This window comes from Peromyscus eremicus, chromosome 11 (genome assembly GCF_949786415.1).
Source record: "Peromyscus eremicus chromosome 11, PerEre_H2_v1, whole genome shotgun sequence".
In the NCBI taxonomy this organism is placed as follows: domain Eukaryota; kingdom Metazoa; phylum Chordata; class Mammalia; order Rodentia; family Cricetidae; genus Peromyscus; species Peromyscus eremicus.
Window position 1 is genome coordinate 74,651,683 of NC_081427.1, and position 26,448 is coordinate 74,678,130.

The 26,448-nt window shown below is 40.9% G+C and overlaps 2 protein-coding genes and 1 long non-coding RNA gene across 7 annotated transcripts in view; 1 reads left to right on the forward strand and 2 right to left on the reverse strand.

Annotated features, from left to right (window-relative positions):
• LOC131921826 (uncharacterized) lies at positions 1-14,361 on the reverse strand. 2 transcript variants are annotated; one of them, XR_009382107.1, is made up of 3 exons: positions 13,957-14,361; positions 13,214-13,319; positions 1-342 (listed from the first exon to the last, which is right to left on the reverse strand). It is a non-coding gene; the product is annotated as an uncharacterized LOC131921826 (long non-coding RNA). The 2 variants fall into 2 exon arrangements; XR_009382108.1 differs by lacking the exon at positions 1-342 and adding an exon at positions 9,242-10,526.
• Positions 6,786-21,308, forward strand: Rfesd (Rieske Fe-S domain containing). 2 transcript variants are annotated; one of them, XM_059276591.1, is made up of 4 exons: positions 6,786-7,339; positions 15,610-15,791; positions 15,888-15,922; positions 17,673-21,308. In XM_059276591.1, exons 2-4 carry the CDS (start codon positions 15,611-15,613, stop codon positions 17,934-17,936), a joined length of 480 nt encoding a protein of 159 aa, XP_059132574.1. In that variant the 5' UTR covers positions 6,786-7,339; position 15,610; the 3' UTR covers positions 17,937-21,308. The 2 variants fall into 2 exon arrangements, with proteins under 2 accessions (XP_059132574.1, XP_059132575.1); XM_059276592.1 differs by lacking the exon at positions 6,786-7,339 and adding an exon at positions 7,380-7,814.
• Spata9 (spermatogenesis associated 9) overlaps positions 20,826-26,448 on the reverse strand; it is a 27,508-nt gene continuing 21,885 nt past the window's right edge. For all 3 annotated transcript variants that reach the window (XM_059276590.1, XM_059276588.1, XM_059276589.1), the window contains one exon: positions 20,826-21,307. In XM_059276590.1, the coding sequence (XP_059132573.1) occupies positions 21,023-21,307 (285 nt within the window). In that variant the 3' untranslated portion in view covers positions 20,826-21,022. The remainder of the gene's footprint in view (positions 21,308-26,448) is intronic.

Sequence of the window (26,448 nt, forward strand, 5' to 3'; positions counted from 1 at the left end):
ATATCTTAAATCATTTTCTGAGATCCTCAAAGCTTATAAGCTTTCATATCCTCAGACCTTTATATATCTTAAAGCATTTTCTTAAAAATGAGCTAACAAGCTAGCTGTAACCTTGCAGAAGGATCTGGTTGTCTGATGCTGCCAAGCTGACAGTTATAGCTAGCCTAGATGTCAGTACTGTCAGAGATCTGAGAATGATAAATTTGAGTGCAGACTAAGCAGTTTCCAATTCTATAAATGACAGGGACCAGTCCATACTCAGATCTCCATAGCATGGGAGGCACAAGCATCAGAACAGAATCAATCTTTTTCCACCCTCAGGCCCATAAGGGAGAGTTTTTCCTGTGGAAGAAGGACATGGAGAAGACTTATCTTACTTTGTCTAGGAAAAAGGGATGCAATCATTTTGCTGCTTGTCCACAGCCTAGGCCGGGTCCTGGTGGCAGGCATTGCATTAAGGGCATCTTGCCCTTTGGTCAGCATTGCCATAATCTAGTCAGAGACATTGTTGTGCCCTTACATCATCTTCTTTGGAGACCTTGGGTCACTGGTAGGATCTGGGAGTCTGTGTGATATAATAAGCTTTTAGATCAACATTTTAAATGCCATATTTTACAGATTTCTGAAGTATGAGGACTGCCCAGGTATATCTGAGTAGACATACTTCGTTTCTCATTATTTATTTTAAGCTCAACCCTGAAAGTATATGCAAGGGACTGAGTAAAGCTTATCCCCGTAATTAATTACATCAGTACTTAGCATGACTATAATTAAAGAACTTGATTGTTTTAGCCTTACAAACAATGATCTTATATTGAAGCTCTTCTAGTATCAAATAAGGGTTCAGTAAAGAAACCAAAACAAAATATCGATATAAAATATTTATATGACCCAGTTTATCTAAATAGCTTAAGCTTAACAAATTTAGCAAAGACAAGGAGGCTAGACATGCATTCTTAAGCCTGAATAGAACTTGAGTAAGGAGAAAAATTCTCCAAGTCACTGGTTCTCAACTTTACCAATGCTTTTTCATAACTGCAGTTTTTCCATGGTTAAGAATCTCAATGCAAACATCTGACATACAGGTGGTCCTGGGCTACCCCTGTAAAAAGGTATCCACAAGGACGACTCCAGCTAAGATCCCTAGCAATGGTGGAGAGGGTGCCTGAACTAGCCTTCTCCTGTAATGACTACCCCAGTGTCATCACAGAACCTTCATCCAGTGACTGATGAAAACAGGTGCAGAGATCCATAGCCAAGCAGTAGGCTGAGCTCAAGGAATCCTATTGAAGAGAGGAAGGAAGGATTGTACAAGACAGGGGGTCAAGGTCATCACAAGGGAACCCACAGAAACAACTAACCTGGGCTCATAGGAGCTCACAGACTCTGGACCAACAGCCAGGAGGCTACATGGGACCAACCTAGGCCTCCTACATGGGTGTGACAGTTATGTAGCTTGATCTTGTGGGACTCCTAGTGGTGGAAGCAGGGCCTGTCCCTAAAGCTTTGGCTCACTTCCTATTCTTCATACTGGGTTGCCTTGCCCAGCCTCAATACAAAGGGAGGAGCTTAGTCCTACCTCAACTTGATAGGCCATGCTTTGTTGACACCCATGGGAGTCCTGTCCCTTTCTGAACAGAAACAGAGAATATTGTTTTAAGGTGTGTTACTTTTGTTTATGCTGCATTTCTTTAACTCTGTGAAGCTGCATTACTCTGCCTGTCTAAAACACCTGATGGTCTAATAAAGAGCTGAACAGCCAATAGTGAGACAGGAGAAACAAATAGGTGGGGCTGGCAGGCAGAGAGAATAAATAGAAGAATAAATCTGGGGGAAAAATAAAGAGCCAGAGAAGGAGGAGGATCCCAGAGGTCAGCTACCTAACTACCCAGCCAGCCATGGAGTAAGAGAAAGATTTACAGAAGTAAGAGAACAGGAAAAGCCCAGAGGTGAAAGGTACATGGACTAATTTAAAGTTAAGGAAAGCTGGCAAGAAACAAGCCAAGCGAAGGCTGAGAATTTATAATTAAGAATAAGTCTCTCCATGTGTGATTTATTTGGGAGCTGGGTGTTGGGCCCCCCAAAAGAGTAATAAAAAAGCCAACAACAGAAGAGTGGATTGGGTGGGGTGTGTTGTTGGTTGTTTTTGCTCTTTTGGGGGAGCAAGCCACCCAGCTCCCAAATAAATCACACAAAGGCTTATTCTTAATTATAAATGCCTGACCTCAGCACGGCTTGTTTCTTGCCAGCCTTCCTTTACTTGAATTATCCCATATACCTTTTGCCACTGGGCTTTTCCCATTCTCTTACTTCTGTAACTCTTACTCTTACTCCATGCTGGTTGGCCAGCTGACCCTGGAATCCTCCTCCTTCTCTGGCTCTTTATCCACTCCCACTCCTGGCCAGATTTCTTCTTCTATTTATTCTCTCTTGTAGCTGGAGATTTTTCCAGTCCCACTGGCGCCTGCTGCCACTCAGACCCAAGTAAACACATAGAGACTTATATTACTTATAAACTGTATGGCCATGGCAGGCTTATTGCTAACCAGTTCTTACATCTTAAATTAACCCATTTCTATTAATCTATAAGTTGCCATGTGGCTTGTGGCTTACTGGTACTTTACATCTTACTTCTCCTGGCGGCTGCTGGCAGTGTCTCCTGACTCCACCTTCCACTTCCCCAGAATTCTTCTCTCTGTTTATCCTGCCTATACTATACTTCCTGCCTGGCTACTGGCCAATCAGCATTTTATTTATCAATCAATCAGAGCAACACATTCACAGCATACAGAAAAAAATTCCCAGCACTTTCTGCCTGTCAGCCCCACCTGTTTCTCTCTCTTGTCTCACTATTGGCTGTTCAGCTCTTTATTAGACCATCAGGTGTTTTAGATAGGCAAAGTAACACAGCTACACAGAGTTAAAGAAATGCAACATAAACAAAAGTAACACACCTTAAAATAATATTGTACAACAGAGGAGGTTGGAGTAAGTTGTGGGAGGGGATTGGGGAAGAAGAGAGAGGAAACTTTGGTGAGTGAGGGAAGAGAGAGGAAATTTTGGTGAATCAAAAATAAATAAATAAACAAAATAAAATAAATAAGTGGTTTTAGTTCTGATTTAATTCTAATGCTAGTCCCTCTCCAAGTGAAGATTATTGAAGAAATGAATCTACATCAGAATAAGGAGAATTTCATTCTACTTGGTCTGAATAGAAAGTGGGAAAGACTGTTTCCAAACAGCCCAAGTCCATTTATATTTAGACAGTGGCGCTGTCTGCACCTGTCAGAGCTGCAGATGTGTTCTGGGTGCATTGTGTTACCTGGTGCTCCTGTCCCTCTCTCATTCCACTGACACTGACTTGCAAGGGCAAACTTTACAGCAACAGAAGAATGAGCACTGACAGAGAGACCTACAAGCCTGTGTCTGTGTCCAGACCCTGAATAACAGACAGATCAATCAAAGGTACAGAGGCAGTTAGACTACTTCCCTCACTGTTGAGGGTTGTTGAGTTCCTGAGGAAAGTTGGTGGAGGGCCCACTCTTTAGAAAGCTACGTGAATGGCCTAAAATCATCTTAAAAATAGCATGATTAGTTGCCTAGTGTATGTGAAGCCCTGGGTTTGAGCCCTAGTAAAATAAATCAATAAACATATAGATAAAATCGAAAGAGAGAGAGAGAGAGAGAGAGAGAGAGAGAGAGAGAGAGAGAGAGAGAGACACTGTGGTGATTTGAAGGAGAATGGCCCCCATAGACTCATATATTTGAATACTTGTTCCCCAGTTTTTGGAACTACTTGGGAAAGTTTAGAAGGTATGGCCTTGTTGGAGCTGTGTCACTGGGTGGGGGGACTGAGGTTTCAAAATCCTTGTGAAACATCCAGTGCTCTCTCTCTCTCTCTCTCTCTCTCTCTCTCTCTCTCCCTTCTCCTCTCTTCTCCTCTCAGACCAAGATGTGAGCTCTCAACCTCCTGCCAGCACACATTTTCTCTGCCATCATGGACTCTAACCCTCTAAAACTGTAAGACAAATTAAATGTTTTCCTTTAGAATCTACCTTGGTCATGGTGTTCTTCACGGAATAGAAAACTAAAGCAGATATACACCCTCATCTGCTTTTGTGGTTTGCATCACAGTGGCCTAACAAGAACACTAGTATCAATATTTTCTGTTTTGAGGATATAGGAAATCCAGATTGGTGACTATTTTTCAAACCTCCCAGTAGTGAAAACTAGTAGCATTCAGCCTCTATTAGCTCATATAATAATGAGCTAATTTTAAATTCTCTAAGGGGAAGAGTGTGGTACCTGGACAATCTGCTTAAAAGCAGCCTGCTACTCAGTACAGAGGCCTTGGACTCCCCTAAAGGTCAGAAGAGATGATTGAATTTGTCCCTGAGAGCCAAGAGAAGCTAGTGTGTTCTGATTTCCTAAGTGCCACTGGGTGTCACTAGTAGACTAAAGTTTGAAACACTGGAGAAGAGCAACAACAAAACCTGGAGATGAGGAAAAAATAAACCATTTCTGAGAAGAAAAGTAGAAAGTGTCCCAAGATGGTCACAAGCAGCACTTAGAGGGAGCAGTAGGCGTTATTCTACTCAGCTGTAAAGACTTCTACATAGAATTAAGGACTCTGACCTAATAGATACGATGATGCATACATGATTTTGTTTATTCATGTGTGTGCACCTGGGAAATAGAGAGAGGTGATTTATTCACTATCCATTACAGCTTTCCAAGCATTTAATATCAAATGACTGACTACATTACTACTTTGAGAAAGATAAAAGAAAAATTTCTCTTTCATTCTGTATATGTGTTTACTGGAGTGTTGAGTTGGAAACAGATCAAGGCCAATGGGTATAAAATATTTATTCCTTTAAAAAGTGTCAGATTATGGGCTGAAGCTCAGTGGTTAAGAGTGCTCATTGCTCTTCTAGAGGACCTGGGTTTAATTCCCAGCACCCACATGGCAGCTCACAACTGTCTGTAACTACAGTCCCAAGTGATTAAATGTCTTCCTCTGGCCTCCTCATGTAGCGAATACATTTGTGGTGCATAGACATACATGTAGGCAAAATACTCATACACAAAAAATAAACAAAAAATTAAATATCAGGATATGCTAAGCAAACGAAAAGTTCATTTCTAATTGAAACCCCAATTTAACCATTTGGTGACACAAGCTGGACACTATTAATGTGCTCCATGTTCTAAAAACATAATTTGGGACACAGGCTGGAGAGATTGTGAACCTGTTAGAACTTACTGCTCTTGCAGAAGACTCAGGTTCAGTTCCAAGCACACACATGGTGGCTTACAACCACTTGTAATTCCAGTTTCTGTGGCTCCAACGTCCTCTTCTGACTTCTGAGGGCTCCAACATGCTTGTGGTGCACATATAGACACAATACACATAAGATAAATATTTTAAAAATCAAGACAGTAGATAATGCAAATATTAATTTCAATTTTTATTATGACTTTACAAGTGATATATCAAAACTAGATAATTGCCCTGTGTTTGGTCAGTGAACCAAATGGTCAGAAGGAACATTGATCTATAAAATATTACTGGTCATCCTAAAATTATATAGTGAACAGAATAATATCAGGGGAATTAATATTGAGCTATTCTTCTGGGCATCTCTGTGTTTCACTTATTGAGGCCTATTTTAAAAATATTTATAAGCCAACATGGTGGCATACCTGTAGGTGATGTGATTTGAAAGAATCACTTGAGCTCACAATTTTGAGACCAACCTGGACAACATAGCAAAACTAGAACTCTGGTTGACAGGCTTGCAAGCGCCTTTACTCCATGAACCATCTCGCTGGCTTTTTTTTTTTTTTTTTTTTAATAGGGTCTCTGTGCTGCCCAACACAGGTTCAAGTGATCGACCTCAGCCCCACAGTAGCAGGCACTACAAGTGCTTGCCACGGGCCAGTCTACAGAGAACATTTGAAAACCTGTCATCCATTTAGCTTCCACCTCTGAGCATAAATATGAGGAATTCTTATTGTGTTGCTTTTAGTGTAAGTAAATGCAAAAAGGGAAATAGGCAGTTAAAAAATTGAAAGCGAAAATACAGTCTCCCCTTGAAATCATTAGTTTTTAAAAACTTAAGAAAAGTGTACATGCATACCTGCATATCTGTATCACAAGCAATAACTTATTTGTACTGAAGAGAGCATATTACACATGTTGTGTCTTTCAGTGTTCAGTACAGCATGTAATTGGACCTTTCAGTGTGCAGTATATGGCTGTCCAGTTTTCCTATGTTCGTATTGTATTTTATTCAACCATTGCCTGAACTGAAGGTCACTCTACGTATTATTTCGTTGCTATAAACAATCCTATATAAGGATTACATGCGTCCTGAGGCTTCTGCCAATATTTTTCTACAAGGTACGTTCTTGCATGAGATTGATGAGTGCATTTAAAATTTGGATAAATTTAGCGTGCGACCAATAAACGTCTTTAAAAAACAAAAATTGATGTCACTCATGCTGGAAGAGCAGGGTGGGCTGGCTGTCACCATGAAATCCACTCACAGCCGGCCAGAGCTAGAGAAGTAATCCCAAAGGCGCGGCGGACGCCGGGGAACCACTACTTCCGAGCACGTGGCCCTCGCCCCGCCCCCTCGGAGCCTCTGCGCGCGCAGGCGGGTGACGCACGGCCGCCGCGCTGGGGGGGCGGGGCGAGGGCCTCATCCCTGTAAATTGGGTTCTCGCGGTGCGGGGATGGGTGCGGGGCGGAGCTTCCCGGCGCGCTGCTTCCGGTCTGGCGGGGGCCCGGGCCTGGACTTCCTGCGGCGGCGGGCGGCTCCCGAGCTGGACCCTGTGGTCCCGGGGGGCTGCAGTTCCGTAGGCGCTTCCCTCCGGAAAGGGCCTCAGTGAGCTATTCATCTTGACAACTGGGTCGCCGCCGGGGCCCGCCGCCTGTAAACACGCCTTCCCCGTACCTGTGCGCCGCCCACTATGGAAGCCAACCCCGAAGGCCCCCGCGCCCCACGTGCCCTCCCGGAGTGGCCGCTGGGACTGCTTCTGCTTGCCGCGCTCCGTTCCGGGCGCCGCTCAGGCTAGCAGCTGCAGGCTGTCTTCTGAGCTGTGGAAGACAGCTGGTGTCGGAGCTGCAGAGCCCTCACGGGTGGTTGCACCGAGCTGTAAATAGCAGAGCTGTATTAAAGCAGTTTTCGTCCCCACACCCTATGATGACAGCCTCTTATGCAGCACAGCCCCCAGTCTATCGTGTTCCGGGGATTCAGACCCAGGTGAACCTTCTCATCAAATACCAGACACCGGCGGTAATTTGCTCAGCTGCATGACTTCATTAAATTGGGCAAGTGTTCTACTTATAAGTATTTGTGGACACAATCTTGTATATTAGCATTCCTAGATTTAAATTCGGACCTATCATTCCTGATATCGTATGCACCGCCAATATAAAGATCTATACATTTTTGCTGAACGGCTTTTGTGGCTTTCAAGATGATTTTCTTTCAGGCCACATGTTTTTATAAATCGCTGGCTGCTAATTACATGAAAGTAATGCCAAACAGCATGTAAGTTCATGAATCCTCAATTTTGTGAGGAGTAATGAACCTTCATGTCAAAGTGTTTAAGCAAGTAGTCACTCACCAAATATAGCTGGTCTTATGTATTTATTGTCATCCAAACTGATATAAAACTGGCCAAAGCATTTCCCCTCCCTGAGCCTAATTAAAGCAAGTGTGTCACCCTGGAGATAAGCATTGGGGTAGTGTGTGGGCCAAGTTCCCACTCAGAGTGCCGTAGTCATTGCTTAAGAGTGACACGTGAGTACCTTTACTTTTCGACTTTTGTGTTCAGTGCATGTATACTGGAATGAATTATCTACATTAGAAAGGTGTCTAAAACTGACAGGCACATCCACTTAGCTAATGTGTAGTTTTATTTTTAGAAGTCTCAATTTTAGAAACCTAATTTTAGAAATCAATAACAACAACAAAAACACCACTTTTCAAAAAGAGAACTGTGGAACAGAACTAACTTTTTTAAAGAAGGAAATTATCTATTGCTCAAATTGGATAATTGTCTAACTTTCTGCTTTCTTTTATTTAGGTAAAGGAATCTGTTATCTTGGCTCTATTGTACACATGGTGAATGGTTAACAATATTATTGTATTCTTGAAAAAGTTAAGTGCATGGAAAATGTTTTCATCACAACATGTTAAATATGTGTGGTAACTCATTTATTAATTAGTTGGATTTAGTCATTCCACATATATGTGTACTTCAAAACATCATGCAGACTGTAAATACATACAATTTTATCTGTCAGTGTAAAAAAGCTACACTTTTAAAAAGTCTATTATTTTAAAATAGAGGAAATATGTGGGCATATGTAGGCTTGCATGAATAGTTTATCGGGGTAACAAAATTTAAATTCTTAAAGGTGAACACATGGACTCATTGTCTAAATGGACTATGATTTTCACAGTATTTAATTAAGAACAATATGAGTGTTAATTTTAAATAATTATCACATCATAAATAGTACCGTGTATGATGCATAAAGAACACTATTATTTGAAAGATAATACTTTCCTAAGCTTATGCAAGACTATAATCATAATTCTCTGAAACTGTTATCCCTTAGACAGAGCTCTCTCCCTCTGTTTCTTATCAGCCACTTCAAAGTGCACTACAGTGTTTTTTTTTTTGTTTTGTTTTTTTTTTTTTTGGTTAGAGTCAAACCTTGTCAATGTTCCATGCTCAAACACCGAAATTTGAGGGAGGCTTGTATTTGGTTTTATTTGTTTGCTTGTCAGGAGAGGTTAACTTGTAGAGTTAATCTAAATCTATTGCATTTTGCTATTTTTTGTTGGGGGTGGCTAACTTCTCATCTAGTGCTAAGGTTTGACACAAGATGTACAAAATTCTCAAACAGTTCATTCTTGATCTATGTGCAGGTAAATGCTCTAAGGATATAAAACTCTGTTTTTCATGAGTTTGCAACAAAGACAAAGTAGTATTCAACTTAAATACTAGAAAGAATAACTTTAAATAGAAAAACTAACAACATTTTTGAGGCTTTAAGAACACGTTTATTATCCTCTTGCTTTTCTCTATAAGTTTACCCTATAAACATGTATTCATGGAGGCTGGAGAGGTGGCTCAGCAGTTAAGAGTGCTTGCTGCTCTTCCAGAGGATCCGGACTCAATTCCTAGGAGCTCCATGGTGACTTAAAACTGTCTGTAACTCCAGTTCTGGGGGACCAGACGCCATTTTACAGCCTCCTAGGGCACCTGACATGCACATGGTTTACAGACATACATGCAGGCATGTAGTAGAATATTATTTTAAGGTGTGTTATTTTTGCTTATGTTACATTTGTTTAACTCTGTGAAGCTGTGTTACTGTGCCTGTCTAAAACACCTGAATGGCCAGTGGTGAGGCAGGAGAAAGGATAGGCAGGGCTAGCAGGCAGAGAGAATATATAGAAGAAGGAATCTGGGAGATGACAGCTAGGAGCCAGGGAAGGAGGAGGACTCCAGGGGCCAGCCACCCAGCTACACAGCAAGCCAGGGAGTAAGAATAAAATACAGAAGTAAGAGAACGAGAATGAGAAAAGCCCAGAGGTAAAAGATAGATGGGAAAAGTTAAGGAAAGCTGGCAAGAAACAAGCCAAGCTAAGACCAGGTACTTTAAGTAATAAGCCTCTGTGTGTGAATTTATTGGGAGCTGGGTGGTGGGTCCCCCAAAAGAGTAAAAAACAAACAATAACTCAGGCAAAATACGAAAATAACATAAAATAATAATGAAAATACTTACAAAGCATGTATTCATGAATAACATGTTATTTGGTTTTCTGTGCTTTTGCACATGATTTAAAAAATTAAAGCTTCCTTTCTGCATTTTAAAAATGAGTCAATTTTTGCTGCTATAGAGCAGCATTCCATTGAATGAGTGTACTAATTATTCATCCTGCTACAATTGGGCTGTGTTGTTTCTTATCTTTTGCTGGTGTGGCCATCCTTCTGACGTGCCTCAAGTGGGATATTGGGTCATGATTGTTCAGCTTTGGTGAGACCAAGCTGCATCGGCATTAGCAGATGTCATCACTAGTGGTTATGCCATATTCTTGCCAATATTCTGTAACTTTTTGCTAGTCTGCTGGACGGAAATATTCCAGCTTGGGCTTTGCATCGCATTTTTTTCCTGATGAGGTTAGGCCTCTTTACGTGTGACTATTGGCACTTGGAGTTCCTTATGTGTGAACTGTTTGGTCACGTCTTCTGTCCATTTTCCTGTCCTTATTTGGCGTTTACTTACTGCCCATAGGGATTCTTCGTATGTTCACATCTTACTTTGAGGGGTACATTTGTTGCAAATTTAATGTATTTCTTTCCCCTTTTTAACCCACTTCCCTTTCCTCTGCTTGCTCCTTGTTTTCTTATGATTTGGTCCTTTGTGCTCCTTCCGTGAACTCTGACAAGGCTGTAGTCCAGCTCGGAAGGTAAAGCTCCCACTAGCAATTTTGTATCTGACCAAATCAAGCAAAACCAGGTGAGCATGAGACATATTATTCCAGCTTCCTGTCAGCCACAAACAACTCAGAAAAATTATTGTGATGGTCTCCTTTACCTTTTTATTTCCTCTGAGACAAGGTCTCACTGTATAGCCCTGGCTGGTCTGAAATTCACAATGTAGACCAGGCTAGCCTTGAACTCACAGAAAACTGCCTGCCTGTGCCTTATGAGTGCTGGGATTAAAGATGTGTGCCACCAAGCTGGCCCCTTGCTTTTTTGGTTAAAATTGTTTTTGCTATTCTGTTGTGGGATAATTTACAAAAAACAGCATATAGCTCAGTTTTTCCAGTAACAGTTAAGTGCCGAGTTAAGCCCCACCCTCACTCCCAGGTGAGGTAGAACTTGAGGCAGGGGCTAGTGAGCGAATGCTTTATCACTGAGCTGCAGCCCAGCCCAACTAGGTCATTTAGAGAAGGGGTTGACTGCAGATTCCAGAGTGGTTTCCTAACCTTAACTGTGAAGTGTGCACATTGAGGGAAAGCTCCTGCTTCTCCTGTCACTGCACACACTTCGGCCTCCACACATGTAGGTTTGGGAGCCCAGGCGTGGGACGCTATCCCACGTCCTACCTTCTGCCTCTGTTGGTGCCTGCTTTGTTACAGTAGCTGGTAAATCTCCTTTTGTCACGCTCACTCCTGATAAACTCAGTGGAGATTTTATTCCTAAGTTTTCTGTTTTTATAAACTTGCTTTTAAAATGAGTCATAATTTTTCCCTCTTAATGTTGTAAGGTCTATGGGTCGGAGTCATTTAATCTAGGTCCAACTTCTTTAAACAAGTTGGATATGTGGGTACATATCTGTAAAATGTTAACCTCAGGCTGAAATGGATCCAATATGATAGCTTCCTGTTTGGTCAAGTAAAGGTGTGTTAACACCTTATGAATGTGGCAGTATCAGTGTAGTTTAGAAAGTAGACTGAGGGTCATCTCCCTATAATTGGAGTATTTGAAGTCGATATGTGATTCATAGTGTTTTCAAATGTAGACAACTGTATGTTTTTATTACTAAGAGTATTTCACAGTACACCTAGTATGCTTAACAGCAGTTGAGTTTCTACTGACAGTGTAGGACATCATTTTTATTCACTTCATTTCCTTTTTCATATATGTTATGAATTTTGCACAAGTGGAGAACCCCCAGCTGGCCAGCCAGAGTATCCCACGCGTGGGGGAAATCATGTTGGGCAGATGTAGCGGGGGTGATGGCGTATGGAAAGTCATTCACACCCAGGCGCTGCATCCACGTGGAGACTTTATTATAATAGAGAGATGAAGAGAAGGATAGGAAAGAGGGAGACAAGGAAGAAAGAGAAGGGAGAGAAAGCAGAGGTGTGCATACCTCGTGGGAATGGAGAGAGAGAGAGACAGAGACAGAGAGACAGAGACAGAGAGAGAAAGAGAGAGAGAAAGAGCACGCGCAAGAGGGAGAGGAAGGGGAGGAGTTTTTCCTTAAAATTCAGGGCAGCCCTAAGGGACGGGATTTCAAGGGGCGGATCAGAATATTAACAATATATAATTCTTTATCTTGCATAAGGCAGAATTATAAGCCTCACATTCTGATAAGAAATTCATACAATTATAAAATTGTTAAGGTGTAATTGAAAGGGGCTAAAGCAGTGGCTTAGAAATTTAAGAGCACTGGCTGTTCTTCTAGAGGACCCAGGTTCAATTTTTAGCACCCACATGTCAGCATACAGTCCTCTGTACCTCCCGTTTTTGGGGGATCTGATGATGTCTTCTGGCCTCCTCAGGCACCAGCCAAGCATGAACATGTGGTACACAGACAAACATGCAGGCAAAATACCCATACACATAAAATAAAAGAGGGAATCAGAGAGAGAGAGAGAGAGAGAGAGAGAGAATCTTAGTAAAACCTGGGATTGCTACAGACCTTTAGAATTATTTCATTTGATTTGGAAGGCTATGTCTGACATAAACACCTATTGAGGTCTTTAAGATGACCAAAGAATTAACTGGGTGTTGAACACACACACACACACATACACACGCACACGCACGCGCACGCACACGCACGCGCGCGCACATACACACACACAGTGTGTGTGCACAAAGCCCTGGGTTTGATCCCCAACCCTGCATAGACCTGTGTTATTAGCACTAGGAAGGGAGAGGCAAGAAGATGGGGAGTGCAAGGACAGCCTGAGGCACACGAGACCTGTCTCAGAAACACATCTTGTAAACACCTGCTGAGTGTCACACAGTGTTATAGAGTGGGTAGTCCTGAGGACTGATCAGACATGTAGCCGTGAGACTGTCTTTAGGAGTAATGTTGAGTAATTTTCTTAGTCCTGATTTCTTTCTTCACCTTTTAATTTCTACATTTGGCCCAAAGAGTGAATACAAGACAAAACTTCAAAGTATAGGCAAAAGAGGGTTGTAATGGTTATATTGTGGATATGAGCTTTTACTTAGTTGATAACCATAACCAATATTTGGATTTTTAGGAGAGTTGAGGTGTAAATAATTGGTCAGTTTACACAAAGGGAGCGGGATAGTCTGAGCTTTTGCTAACAACAAGTTTTAGAACAGAACAGTTTCCTGGGAAGCCCCAGTTTTTTCATGTATAATTTAGTGATTTTACCTCATTGGCTGCCTTTATTTTTCTCTGACTCTTACCTACCTGCAATTTGAGGCAGAGGATAGTAGAGAAGAGTGATGAATTTTGTTTGATTAGCAGTCACTGGGTGCTCTGCTGGTCTTGCCTCTTCACATCTTCCCCTTGTCCTCTGAATGGGACATGTTTTAGGGACTGGTTTAGACGGTTACTTTTCTCTCCCACATCAGAACACTCTGGCCAAGTCACCCTAGCTCTGGTGCCTACCTTAGCAGCTTTCTGTTCTGTGTCTTCCTACCTGTTCTGTTACCATCCAGAGCCTGGAGCACTGTTAAAGGGGACTGTAAAACCTCTTTGCTTCAGGTCAGTCAGTGACTCCCAGTGCCCCTAGACCAGCTCCCTCCCCAGTGCTGTCCCCAGTGCCCCTGGACCAGCTCCCTCCCCTGTGCTGTCCCCAGTGCCCCTGGACCAGCTCCCTCCCCTGTGCTGTCCCCAGTGCCCCTGGACCAGCTCCCTCCCCTGTGCTGTCCCCAGTGCCCCTGGACCAGCTCCCTCCCCTGTGCTGTCCCCAGTGCCCCTGGACCAGCTCCCTCCCCTGTGCTGTCCCCAGTGCCCCTGGACCAGCTCCCTCCCCTGTGTGGTCCCAGTGCTGTACAGCTAACTTCACCTCTCAGCAAGTGTTACCCAGTCTTGCTTGTTATTTTTCCAGGGTTTTGTTGTTGTTCCTCAAATCAGCTAAGCCTTTTCTTTCCCTCAGACTTTCACTCTTTCTTCAGTATGGAATTCTCTTCCACCAGTGCTTCACATACCTGACTCATGGGCTTTCAATTTGATTATTTCAGTTACTCTACAGTCTGTTCTTTGCAAAATTTCTTCATCCTGTCACCAAGTTTGATGTTAATCTTGCCATGTAGAACACAGTCCTTGAGAGGGCAGAAAGCTTCCATGTCCTAATTCCTGAAATGCCAGTCACATAGTCATTGATCAGAGAGCATTCATAAAAGGATCATCTCTAACAAGGAGAATCTGAAGATAACTTCATTTGTAACAAGAAGTTTCTCTGTCAGTGCTGTAAACAGCTGTGATTAGATGTTACCATGACACTTTAACCTCTGCCATCTGTCATAAGTCCTTAATTTTGTTATACAATAAAGGAATTGAAGTAGCTCTGCTCCAAGAAACAGTTTGGGTACCTACAGGACCCCGTACCTTCACATCTTCTTAGGGGATGAGCTTGCTTTGTGAAGTCACAGAAGGTTCCTGAATCCTAGAAGTGTCGTGATGGTTCTCACATAGAATCAATCAAATATAACTATAGTCTTCATGTATACACAAGCCACTGAATCACTTTACAATAAAAAGGCTTAATGCCTGTTCTAAGAAAAAAAATACATAACCTTCAGTCCTCTTGTATAAGTTCCCCTTGATTAAAGGGAAAAATAAAAATCATCTTCATGTCTGTGAAAATGAAAAAAATCTATTCACACGTCTTACTTGCGCTGGTGGGGTAAACAAAAGTTGACTATGTGTTCCATGAACTTCAAGTGAGCCACCTCAGCAGGGCATCCAAGAATCCCCGGGACTCCAACAGACAGAAACAGAGCAGAGAATACCTGGTTGCTCTTTCGTTTTGAATTTGCTCTGAAATTTCCATCATAAGAACTGAAAGTAACCCTGTCTTCCCTGACAGTGGGGAGTTTTCCTTGTTTGGCAGTGTTGGGTCCTTAAATCAAAGCAAAGACAAACTTTGATCTAGCATTTACAAATGTTCTATTGTTGTGGAATATTAGTTGAAGATGTATTACATTTGTTTATGCTGTGGAACATTTGTTTAATGATGCAAAGATGTGTTGTATTCTTTTGTGTTGCACTTGACTCTGTGAAGCTGTGTTACTTTGCCTGTCTAAAATACCAGATTGGTCTAATAAAGAGCTGAACGGTAGTAGCTAGGCAGGAGAAAGGATAGGTGGAGCTGGCAGGGAGAGAATAAATAGGAGGAGAAATCTGGGAGGAGAAGATCAAGGAGCAAGAGAAGAAGGGGAAGAGGACTCCAGGGGCCAGTCACCTAGCTACACAGCAAGCCATGGAGTAAGAAGTAAAGAAAGGTATACAGAATAAAGAAGAGTAAAAGTCTAGAAGCAAAAGGATAATTTAAGAAAAGCTGGCTAGAAATAAGCAAAGCCAAGGCTGGGCATTCATAAGTAACAAGACTCAGTGTAATTATTTAGGAGCTGGGTGGCAAAGACCAAAAGAGTACAAAGAGCAAAGAATTTAAAAAAAAAAAAAAATCCTATACAGCTATAGAAAAAAGCATCCATTAGTTTCAAAATCTTCAGACAACTCAGGTTGTGTCCATACTAGAGAGGACTACTTCAGTGTTTTTCTCCTTCCTTCCTCTCCTTCCCTCCCTCTCCTCACATCCCTTCCTCTCCTCTTTTTTTCCTTCTCTCCTCACTAAATAGCATGGACCCTGGACTCTCTGAACAAGACAACGACGACGACGAGAAGAAGTACACTTCTGTCTGTGTTGGCAGAGAAGATGACATTAGAAAGTCGGAAAGAATGACAGCTGTTGTCCATGACAGAGAAGTGGTCATTTTCTACCACAAAGGGGAATATCATGCTATGGACATTCGTTGTTACCGTAAGATTTCTTTTCATTTTTAGAATTTGTACTTGTTCATCACAAAACTATCAAAATTCAGTTTAGTGATTAGATATAATATCAATTCCTTTTCAGATTCTGGAGGACCCTTACACTTGGGAGAAATTGAGGTATGTAAAATTAAATTTACTTTAAGCAAATTCAGATGTTTCCTATATTTTTATTATTTTATTCTTTATTCAAAGATTAATAATTTATATTTAATTCCACTTTAGTATTTTGAAGATGATTGCCACTATCCTTACCTATTCATACCCTATAATACAAAGAAAACCATTTTCCAGATAAATCATAAAAAGTATGAATGTCTTTTGAACTAACAAATATACTGGGATATCTACCCCGTGAATATACTTGCACAAATGTTTGATTATATACAGGAAAATTTAAGACCACCTCATGAAATACATTATAACAGCCATGCTGTAGAACATTATGCACCCGATAAAATAAATTATTCAGGCCTATCTGTGCTGGTATGGAGGGATATTAACAATGTGCTTTTGAGTATTAAAAGCAAATAGAGTAGTTCCAATGAGATTGAAATTCTAACAGAGTCACTTTTTATTGCTATATTGTATGCTTTGAATTTTATGAGTATATATTTTCAATATAATAAAAGTGTTTCTAAATGGTTGAGAGAAAACACATTTAAAAATCTTACCTGAAGAATTTGGGGGAATTGCCTTTGCTTTCTTGTGTTCCAAAATGAGTTGTCTAATTTCTGTCTTCTGTTTGTTTATTTTGTTTTGTCTAACTGCTGCAAAATACAAGCCTGAGCTTCACTCTTTGCACACGTGTTATTTGCCTGCTAACCATATCTGTTCCTGTTCCGTATGTTAAAGGGCATGTGTTTAAGTTATGAAAATGTGACTGTTTGCTAATACCTGTATGGGAATCCAAGTTAGCGTTTCTGTTTCTGATGTACAGGCTGAAAGCACATGTTGATGAGAATGCTATAGCAGTGTCTCTAGTGTTTCAGCCCATAAAGAACGTGCTGCTCAACATGTAAGCCACAACCCAGCAGCACTCTTGACATAGTGGAGACATGCAGAACCCCACTGCCCAGTGCTTGCTGATTTTAAACAAACAGCTGTGTGTAAAGCAGATCCGGTGAAGCCCATGCTCCTAAGGCTTGGCAACACTTCGTTAGGACATTTTAGAAGTTTGGATCACAAATTTCTTGTCCATTAGCATTTGCACTCATAATTTAGTAACTCCCAGGCCTTACAATTCTTCTAGAAGCTAGTGAAAACTCCTATGGAAGCTCTGGAAGCCCAGCCCTTTTTCTGTCAAGGAAGTGACATTAATGATAATAACCTCTGGCTGAGAGGCAGTGTGGTCTTCTGCCAGCCAGTCCTCTTCTGCTGGTACTCCAGCTTGCTGAGTTCTAGCCTGCTGCAAAAAGGACTCAATTGTCCTCAATTTGCTTTGTGCTGACTAACTTGTAAATAGGAGGGGGAAGCACTGCTCTCTTTGTTCATTTGTGATGTTTATTTACTTATTTGTGTGTGGGAACAATCCCTGTGAACAAAGAGAATAACTATGTAGAGGTGGCCCTCCTCTCCCATCATGTGGGTTCCCAGGATTGAACTCACATCATCAGGCTTAGTGACAAGTGCCTTCACCTGCTGAGCTATCTCCCTGGCAGGCTTCTCACTGTTTATGAGACAGAGTCCCATCGGATAGTCCAGGCTGGCATTGAGCTCAGGATCCTCTCACCTCAGCTTCTGAGGTCATGCAACTCCACCTGGTGTACTTGAACCCAGTCCTCCTGCATTAGATTCTTTACTAAATCTTAGATCTACCATAAACACCTGAAATGTCAAGACTATTAAATCTGTTGTTTTTCCCCTCCAGGATTTCAATGGACAATCATGTATAGTTTGTCCCTGGCATAAATACAAAATCACTTTGGCAACAGGAGAAGGATTATACCAGTCTATAAACCCTAAAGACCCATCAGCAAGACCCAAGTGGTGTTCCAAGGGAGTAAAGCAAAGGATTCACACTGTGACGGTGGATAATGGCAATATTTATGTGACGCTTTCTAAGGAACCTTTTAAATGTGACTCTGATTTTTATGCCACTGGAGAGTTCAAAGTAATTCAGAGTTCTTCCTGATAAAAATATATGGCAGCAAAAAAAAAAAAAAAAATGTGTGTATGTTTGAAAATATTTTACAGTAATTTTGTTTCAGTAGCAAAGGTGAATTTTTTCCAACATAGGTACTATATATAGTTTTAAAAATCACAGGTTTTGTCAGGGGCTAGAGAGATGGCTAAGAGCTCTTGCTATTCTTCCAGAGGACCTGAGTTTGGTTCCTCACACTCACCTGTGACTATAGCATTGTCTCTAGTGTTTCAGCCCGTAAAGAACGTGTAAGCCACAGCCCAGCAGCACTCTTGGCATAGTGGAGACTATGTTTTAGTAAACATTTGTAAGCAATGTGACCGGCTCCGGGGAATCTGATGCCCTCTTCTGGACTCTGTGGATACCAGCACACAGGTCATACACACATAAATCAAAATAGAAGCAAATATTTTTTAAACTCTTAGATTTGGGAGGTTTAAAAGCACATTTGCTTTAGTATGACTTCTGGGCCACTCAAAGTTGACAGAATACATTCCATCCCTCTCTGGTTTGCTTGGAAGCTGTACATTAGAGGCTCAAGGTGATCAGTTTTGAAGGACTTACACAGTTGATAACAGATAAAACAAAACATAACAGGAAAAATTTAAGTGGGAAGAGATTCCTTTTAAATACAGCAGGTTTTATTTGGGAAAGTTTTCATACATTCAAAGTTAACAGTTAGCAGAATGGTCCTCCATCACTTACTTCAGTTCCCAGCGATCCTCTGTTCTTCTTACATTGCTTTGTCCACAGATCACGCACTTCCTGTGTTTAATTATGGTTTTTACAGTTTTAAAGGTAAAATATAAGCACACTGAGGTCCTCAAATCTTAGTTGTGTACTTTTGCTTACAAATGTTTACCAGATATTTATGTGTTAACATGGCCTCCACGGAGGCCAATGTGTATGCTGAACTTAAAACTCAGAAACTTAAAGCTAGGTGTACTGATACACACCTCTAATTCCAGCATTCTGAGGCAGAGGCAGGAGGATCTCTGTGAGTTTGAGGCCAGCCTGGTCTATACAATGAGCTCCAGGCAACCAGCGCTACATAGTGAGACTATCAAGGGAGGGAGAAGGAGGGTGCTAGATATCAAAACCAAGTAAAACCTGGCCTGACTAGTCTCTTATCAGGGCCAGTTCCTGAAGTAAAAAAGCCACACACAGTGACGCCCCAGCCAGGACAGAGGCAGTGTCCTAATCAGTGCACCAAAGTACTTTGCTTACATGAAACTTTCAAATAAAAGTTTAAAAGAATTTTAGAGAACATTGTGTATGTGTGTGTGTGTGTGTGTACAGTTTCCCAAAAATGTTTTGTTCCTCACAGTTTACAAGCAGGTTGATGTTCACTTGGTTTACACTGGTTTTACTGTACTGTTATGTGTGGTCAGTGCTGTTCTGACTGCCTGGGACCATATCGTGCTTGTTATTCAGGATTTAGAACAACACCCTGGGTATCTGTCATGCAGAACTTAGCAGTCAGTAAAATGCAGGTGTAAATGGGGCCAGAAAGGATGTGTAGGTAATGAACCCATGGTGAAGACTGTTAAAAATAAAGCTAAGTCTCAAAGCATAGTAATTTTCATGATGTGAGGTGAACTAAGTGTCTAAACCTAGTATTTAGCATTCTGCTGTCCCTGGACTCTTCTCCTTGTTGTGAACATGAGGAAGCTGCAGAAATGGCTCTGTGGTTGACAGCATTTGCTGCTCTTCAGAGGGGACTGCAGTTTGGTTCCCAGCTCTCACATCAGTGACACACAAGAGCTTGGACCTTTGCTGTATATTGGTGCAATGCCTTTTCTTTTGGGATGTGGGTTACATGACCAAAGAGATTTGTTACTCAATTCTAAGAATACTACCAAGCCAGGCTTGGACTTTCTCAACAATGTTTACACCAACAGTTACTCACTGGGTTCAGAAAATATGCCATCTCTGAGGGGAGTTCATACCAGCCTATTATTTCTTAAATAGTCAGAAAATGTTATCATGTGTTAGAATATAAAGTGCTTGAAAGAAACTAAAATTGTTCCTTTAGGCAAAAATGAATTCAGGTCCTTCATAACTTCACAAGTGACTTATAAAATCAGTAGGGAGACTCAGCTATACTGCCTGCAAATAGTAATAAATATACTTTTTACTATCTCTGAAAGTGTAGCGTTTTAAAAAAACATTTATTTGACTTATTTATTTTATGTACATTAGTGCAAAGATGTCAGATCCCCTGGAACTGGAGTTACAGACAGTTGTGGGCTGTCATGTGGGTGCTGGGAATTGAACCGAGGTCCTCTGGAAGAGCAGCCAGTGCTCTTAACTGCTGAACCACCTCTCCAGCTCCAGCATTTTTTTTTAAATAAAGTTTTTGTCCACCTGTGTGTATGTGCACCACACTTCATCTGGTTCCTGCAGAAGTGAGAAAAGGGCATTAGATCCCCAGGGACTGCAGTTACAGACAGTTGTGAGCTGCCATGTGGGTGCTAAGAACCAAATCTGGGCTCTCCACAAGAGCAGCAAGTGCTCTTAACTGCTGAGCCATCTCTCCATCCTCAAAATGTATAGCTTTTAGTTATAAAATTTTCCTTTCCAGATAAGCATTCTGAACAATTCTTCATTAAAAATATAAATGAATTATGAACACATCCATATTATAAACAGTGTAAAATCTAACACAACAAAATATGAATTCTCTTATTAAAAATATTGTATAGTCAGGTCAGGGAAGATGGCTCAGTGGCATGTTCTGTTCTTCCAGAGGACCTGTGTTTGGTTCCCAGCATCCTTGTCTGGTGGCTTCTGGAGTCTTGACACTCTCTTCTGGCCCAGGTAGATATCCGCACATATTCATATGAAAATAAAAATTTAAAAATACTGGGTAGTCATACATACATTGTACATCAAGATTCATTTTATTCTCTATGTTATACAAATACAAGAGAGTGATGTCATAGTTTTCCCAGCTCTACCCCATTTTAGAAGAGCATTCAGCATATGTAAACTGGTCTTCTGGTTTTGTCTGATGAAATGTACCCACGGACAGATGACTATTGATCTCTCTGAAGTAGTATTTGTGTCCAAATTTTTCATTCATTCAGTTCGGCTGATTGGTCAAACACAGAATGTAAAACCTGGATCTTGTTACTCTGCTTGTTGGCAGGAGGCTTGCGGTGAGCTGAAAGGTTGTCTGGCTTCTCCGGCAATGACCTGTAAGGTTTGGCTTTGATTTCACCTTCAGAAAACATAGGCTCCGGAAGCACAGGCTCAGAAAAGGCTTTCCTAAAATTCTCACTCTCTCTATTTTGCCTTATGGATTCTTCTTCTTGAAAAATGTTCTTTATCTTCACCAGCACAGCATTAACACAGACTGCCTGTATCAATAAAAAAACATTGAAAAGTAATGTTTCTTTTTAAGGTAATAACAACCACAGACAAAAAGTAACAGGTCTAACATAGTCAATAATCTACATGTTTTAATTTAAAACACCCTCCCTTTGAAGAAACCCTGACACGTGGCAAGCAATAGATTGGAAATGTGTTTAAATAAAACATGCATAAAAATAACCTCAGAAGTGAGAAATGCAACAAGTTTATTCATTCAACTTATTCTGCATTACTAATGACAAGAATGAGTCAATTAGTGAAGGACAGGAGCAAATTCCATGAAGCTAAAGGGAACTAGTTTATCTTACAGAAGAACTGCCTGAAGATGATATGATGGATAGTAAATACTCTGTTTTCTCCCCCTTTAGATTTCAAAGCACTGTAACTTTCTAATAGAACCTTTATTACAATAACATTAATTTATTTCATTGTGGTATTTCCATACATGTATATATTACATCTTAATCTCATCTACCCTCTCTTCATCTTCCACTAGTCCTTTGCCCTTCTCTAGTATTCCTTCCACTAGTTTGGGTCTCTTGAAAAATCATTCTCGTTTCCACACAATGAGACAAAACATACTATACTTCTCTTTCTGTGTTTTTGTACTGTCTTTCTGCTTAACAGGATGACCTCAAGTTTTCATTCTTTTAACTTGTTCCAAATGATACAATTTCATCTCAAAGGTTTCATTGATATGATCATGCCATTTTTGTCTTACTTCTGTTCATATACTTCATTAAATGTATTCGTTTACAAATACAGAACCACCCTAGCAACTCTGAAATGAAATTGACTTAATCATGTTGGATGATGTTTTTAATATATATTTCTGAGTTCAGTTTTCAAGTAGCCTATTAAGGATTTTTGCATCTAATTAATCAAGGGTTATCAAAGATTACATTGGCCTATAGTCTTCCTTTCCCTCCCTCTTCTTCCTTTCTCATTTTTTATATTTGTAAAACTTGTATTAATGGCTCAAATATGTTTTGAAAAATAGTGTGTTATGTGTTGATTTAAAAAAGCATGTGTATTTTACTACTGTTGTATGGAATATTGTGTAGACATTTGTTAACTCCATTGACCTCTAGTGTATTTAACTGTTTCTTTGTTGATATTTGTGTCATGTTGGTGAGAAGGGATACTGAAGTCACCCACTATTGTATTGCAGTCTTGTCTCTCCTTGTATGTTGTGTAGTATTTATTTGTAAGATTGAGTGACCCAGCTTTCATTGTATACATATTTATGGCCATTATGTCAACTCAGTGGATTGTTCCTCTTGTGGTTTGAATGTGAAGCGTTCCCCACAGACTTGTCCCCAGGTGATGGACCTATTTTGGTAATTTTAGTTCCTGGGTACTACCTACAGTAAATATTTCATTGGAGGTACAGTTTAGGGGTTATATCTTGCTCTGTATCCCTCTCCTCCCCTGCTTCTTCCATCATTAAATGAGCAGCTTCTTCCACCTGCTTCCTCTGTCTTGCCTTTTCTGCCTCATGTGCCTTTTGTTTTTCTGAGACATGTCTAACTCTCGAAGTTAGTGATTTGTCTTTAAAAATATATCCCAGGATATTCTTGTTTGATTTCATATGTGCAAATTTCATTAATTCCTCCTATGACTTATCTTTTCATGTTGATAGCAGACTTTTAAAGTACAGTTTCTTAATTCTCATAGTTTAGCTTATTAATGCTTTCCTTTATATTGTGTGGGTTTTTTTTCTGTTTAAAAAAATCACGACCTATACCCAAGGTCATGAGAACATTCTTATCTATTATATTCTAGAAGCTGAATTATTTTGCTTTTCACTTATAGATTTATAATCTACGTGGAATTGGTATGACGTAAGAGAAAAATACTTAGCCAATGGTACTCAGTTGATCTACCCTTACTTATCAGGAAAATCCTTCTTGTATTGTCCTAAGTTTCTTTGTATGTAGGTCTGTTTGTAACTCTTTCTGTCTAGCTGCTATGCCTATTCTTGGACCAGTTTTGCTCTGTGAATCACAGGAGATTCATAACATGTCTTTATAACTGACAGAGTGAGTTCTGCTAGTCTCTAAACAGGGCACATCCTCTGTTTACTTTGGCCTTCTTAAAGTTCTCTTAATTTTTATGTTTTTATCATAGTTCTTATACATTTTGTTAACTTTTATCATATTGCAACATACAATTGTATTAAGCTTTTCCCACAATCTATAAACTTAATGCAGTCCAAATTAAAATCCAAACAAGTGCGTGTGCACGTGTGCGTGTGTGTGCATTTGCGCATGAGTGTGCATGTGCATAAATTGACTAGCTGATTCTAGATTGAACAAGGAGAGCTGAGAATATAATTCAGCTCAGTTAATAGGGTTCTTGCCTATTGTGCACGAAAGCCTTAGGTTTAGTTTCAAGCAATGCTTAAACCAGGCATAGTTGTGAGAACCTGTAATCCCAGCAAACAAGAGGTGGAAAAGGTAGGGTCAAAATTCAAGAGAGTAAAGGAAGCATGTGTGTTGTATTTTATAGTGAGGGGCAAGCAAGACAGAGGCAGGGGAGCATCCTGAGGCCTCAAACCTTTTGCTCTATCCTTTCAAGAAAGCCAGAGCTGGATCTACCCTCACAAGGACTGCTCTGAACCTTCTGTAGCAAGATGGTGGGAGAGAAGTGTCCTTCGCATGACTCTGCAAGTGACAAGAGTCAGTACAGCGACAGAAAGTGAAAGCTATGGGACAGCAGTGAAGGGGAACAGAGAGAGAGAACAGCAAGCAGAACTTGGAGAAAGGCACAGAACAAACTGGAAACGCCACTCTTGGCCCCCAGTGGGGCTGAGGGGCTGTTGTGCATGCCGGAATACCCAGTAAGTCAGAGTGCACAGAATCCCAGTGTTACCACCAGACTGTCTTAACATTGGCGAAACCCGTATGTAGTTCATGCAAGCCTTACTTGTCCAGTGCTGTGATTTGTTCTGAAGGTCACTCATTGCTCACTCTTTCTCAGAGTTTGCCAGGATCCACTGTGAAAGGACACACTGTTAAGGACTAAGCTACTCTGGATTTCAGACTCCACAGAAAGGTCAAAATTCAGAGGCCCTGAGGATTCCACAGCACTGACAAGGTACAACAGCCAAGGAGATGGGCGGCTCCGCCAGTCCTTGAAAAGTTTAAGCAGCAGGAAGCGCAAGCTGGGGGTGGGGGAGTGGTCAGTGGCACCTTTCTCTGTGGGGAGCAGAACACCCGTGGCTTACTGCAGGGACGCGGTCAGTAGGTAGGTCAGCAGAAAGTTCAGTAGATAGTTTACATCCCCACAGGGTTCCCTCTCCCCTTCTATCACCGGTCAGAGGTCAGTAGTCTGCTTCCCATTCTCTATGGAACATCCAAAGACACACTTTGACTTGGACATTTGCTTGGGCATCTGGAGTAAGAAGGCATTCCACTATCAAAGATTGTTTTGATTCATGTGGAACCAAACTTCAAGAGAGGTGTGCCCACTTAGCCCTGTGGTCACGGCTGGGGCTATCATGGCTCCTTAACATGCAGAAAGCCTATGAGGTGATACTGCTCTGCCACAGACCTATCATTGACCAAGTCAAGTAGAAGATGCATGGCAGGGCAGGGCAGAGCAAAGCTCAACCTGTGTGCAGCACTAGTCTGTTTTGTGGAAAAAGCAATGACCACAGGCCTCATCTTTGTCCCACTATCCCCACTTCCCCACCATTTACATTTGGCAGACTACTGTATTAGAGGATGAAGAAAGAAACTTATGCAATCCATGGACCTCAGCTAGGAGGAAGTTTTTAGTGTTCCTTTCTTTACATTTTTTTTTCTTGCTTGTGTCTAATTTTACTTTTCATTTTAGCTGGATTTTTAAATTTCTGTCTTGCTACTTTTAGCTCTTTAGTTTATTCTATATCATTTTTGCCTCTTTCTTTCCTATTGTTATTGGCGGTGGCATTGCTGTTTTGTTTCTTATTTGTCTGCTGTTTCTGTGTCCAGAAGGTTTGTTTTCCTGTTGTTACTGTGATTATTTTCATCCCTTTAAGTGATGCTTCATACAGAACTGTCAAGGAAAGGCTTCTAACCAGGCAGTGATGGCACATGCCTTTAATCTCAGCACTCAGGAGACAGAGGCAGGTAGATCTCTGTGAGTTTGAGGCCAGCCTGGACTACAGAGCAAGTTCCAGGACAGCTGGGGCTACACAGAGAAACCCTGTCTCAAAAAACCAAGAAAGAAGAAAAGACAAGGCTCCTTACTAAGACCCTCACATAACCCTAGAATAGATGTCTAGTCTAATAGATGTGAAAATTTAAATGTAGAAATGCAAGAACTATGAATAAAACAAGGCAACATGACTACTCTAAAAGTTCATATGTGAATCCAAAGATAATGAGGCATATGAATGCCAAAGAATTCAAAAGATTGTTTTTCAAAATGATGACTAAGTTTGAGTAGAATACAAATAAACAACAGAATGAAATAAGCAAACTAATATAGGCAATAAGATGAAACTCAGAAAAGGAACCAAACAAACTAGAAAATGGAAAACTCACTTAAGTCTTGCCAATAGACAAGGTCAACTGGAAGGCATAATATCAGAGACTGAAGACAGAGTGAACAAATTAGTACATTCAGATAGTAGTAAATCAGAAAAAATAAGTTATGAACATTATAAATGATAATTGGGAGCATGATTAGAAGGCTAAGTTTATGAATAATCAGTATTGATGAAAGAGCCAAGCAATAAAAGACACAGAAGCTTATTCTGTGAAATAACAGCAGAAAACTTCCCATGTGTTCCCAATGCAAGAAGAATCTACAACCAAGTGGAAATGAAGTTTGGGTCCCTTAGATGTACATAGAAGCTAGGCATGCCAGGATACAGTAGGACATGAGCACTGGTTGGTGGGGAGTGAGGAGGGACAAATGAATCCCTGCCGTGTATTGCAGGTCAGCCTAGCTGAACTAATGAGGCTAGGTTCAGTGAGCTACCCTGTCTCAAAAGACAAGGTAAATAGTGATACTCTGCACATATGCATATGTCTACACATACATATGCACACAAATTTCCAAACTGGCTGATTGGATTACAAACAAGACCCAAAAAATGCCTGCAAGAAACTCACATCAGTAACAAAGTCATACAAAG

What these genes read in the sequence shown, in the direction of transcription:
- Rfesd (XM_059276591.1), top strand. Translation starts at nt 15,611, where the DNA reads ATGGACCCTGGACTCTCTGAACAAGACAACGACGACGACGAGAAGAAG. An exon ending in TATGGACATTCGTTGTTACC is followed by an intron (nt 15,792 to 15,887) that starts GTAAGATTTCTT and finishes ATTCCTTTTCAG; the next exon opens with ATTCTGGAGGACCCTTACAC. An exon ending in TACACTTGGGAGAAATTGAG is followed by an intron (nt 15,923 to 17,672) that starts GTATGTAAAATT and finishes TTTCCCCTCCAG; the next exon opens with GATTTCAATGGACAATCATG.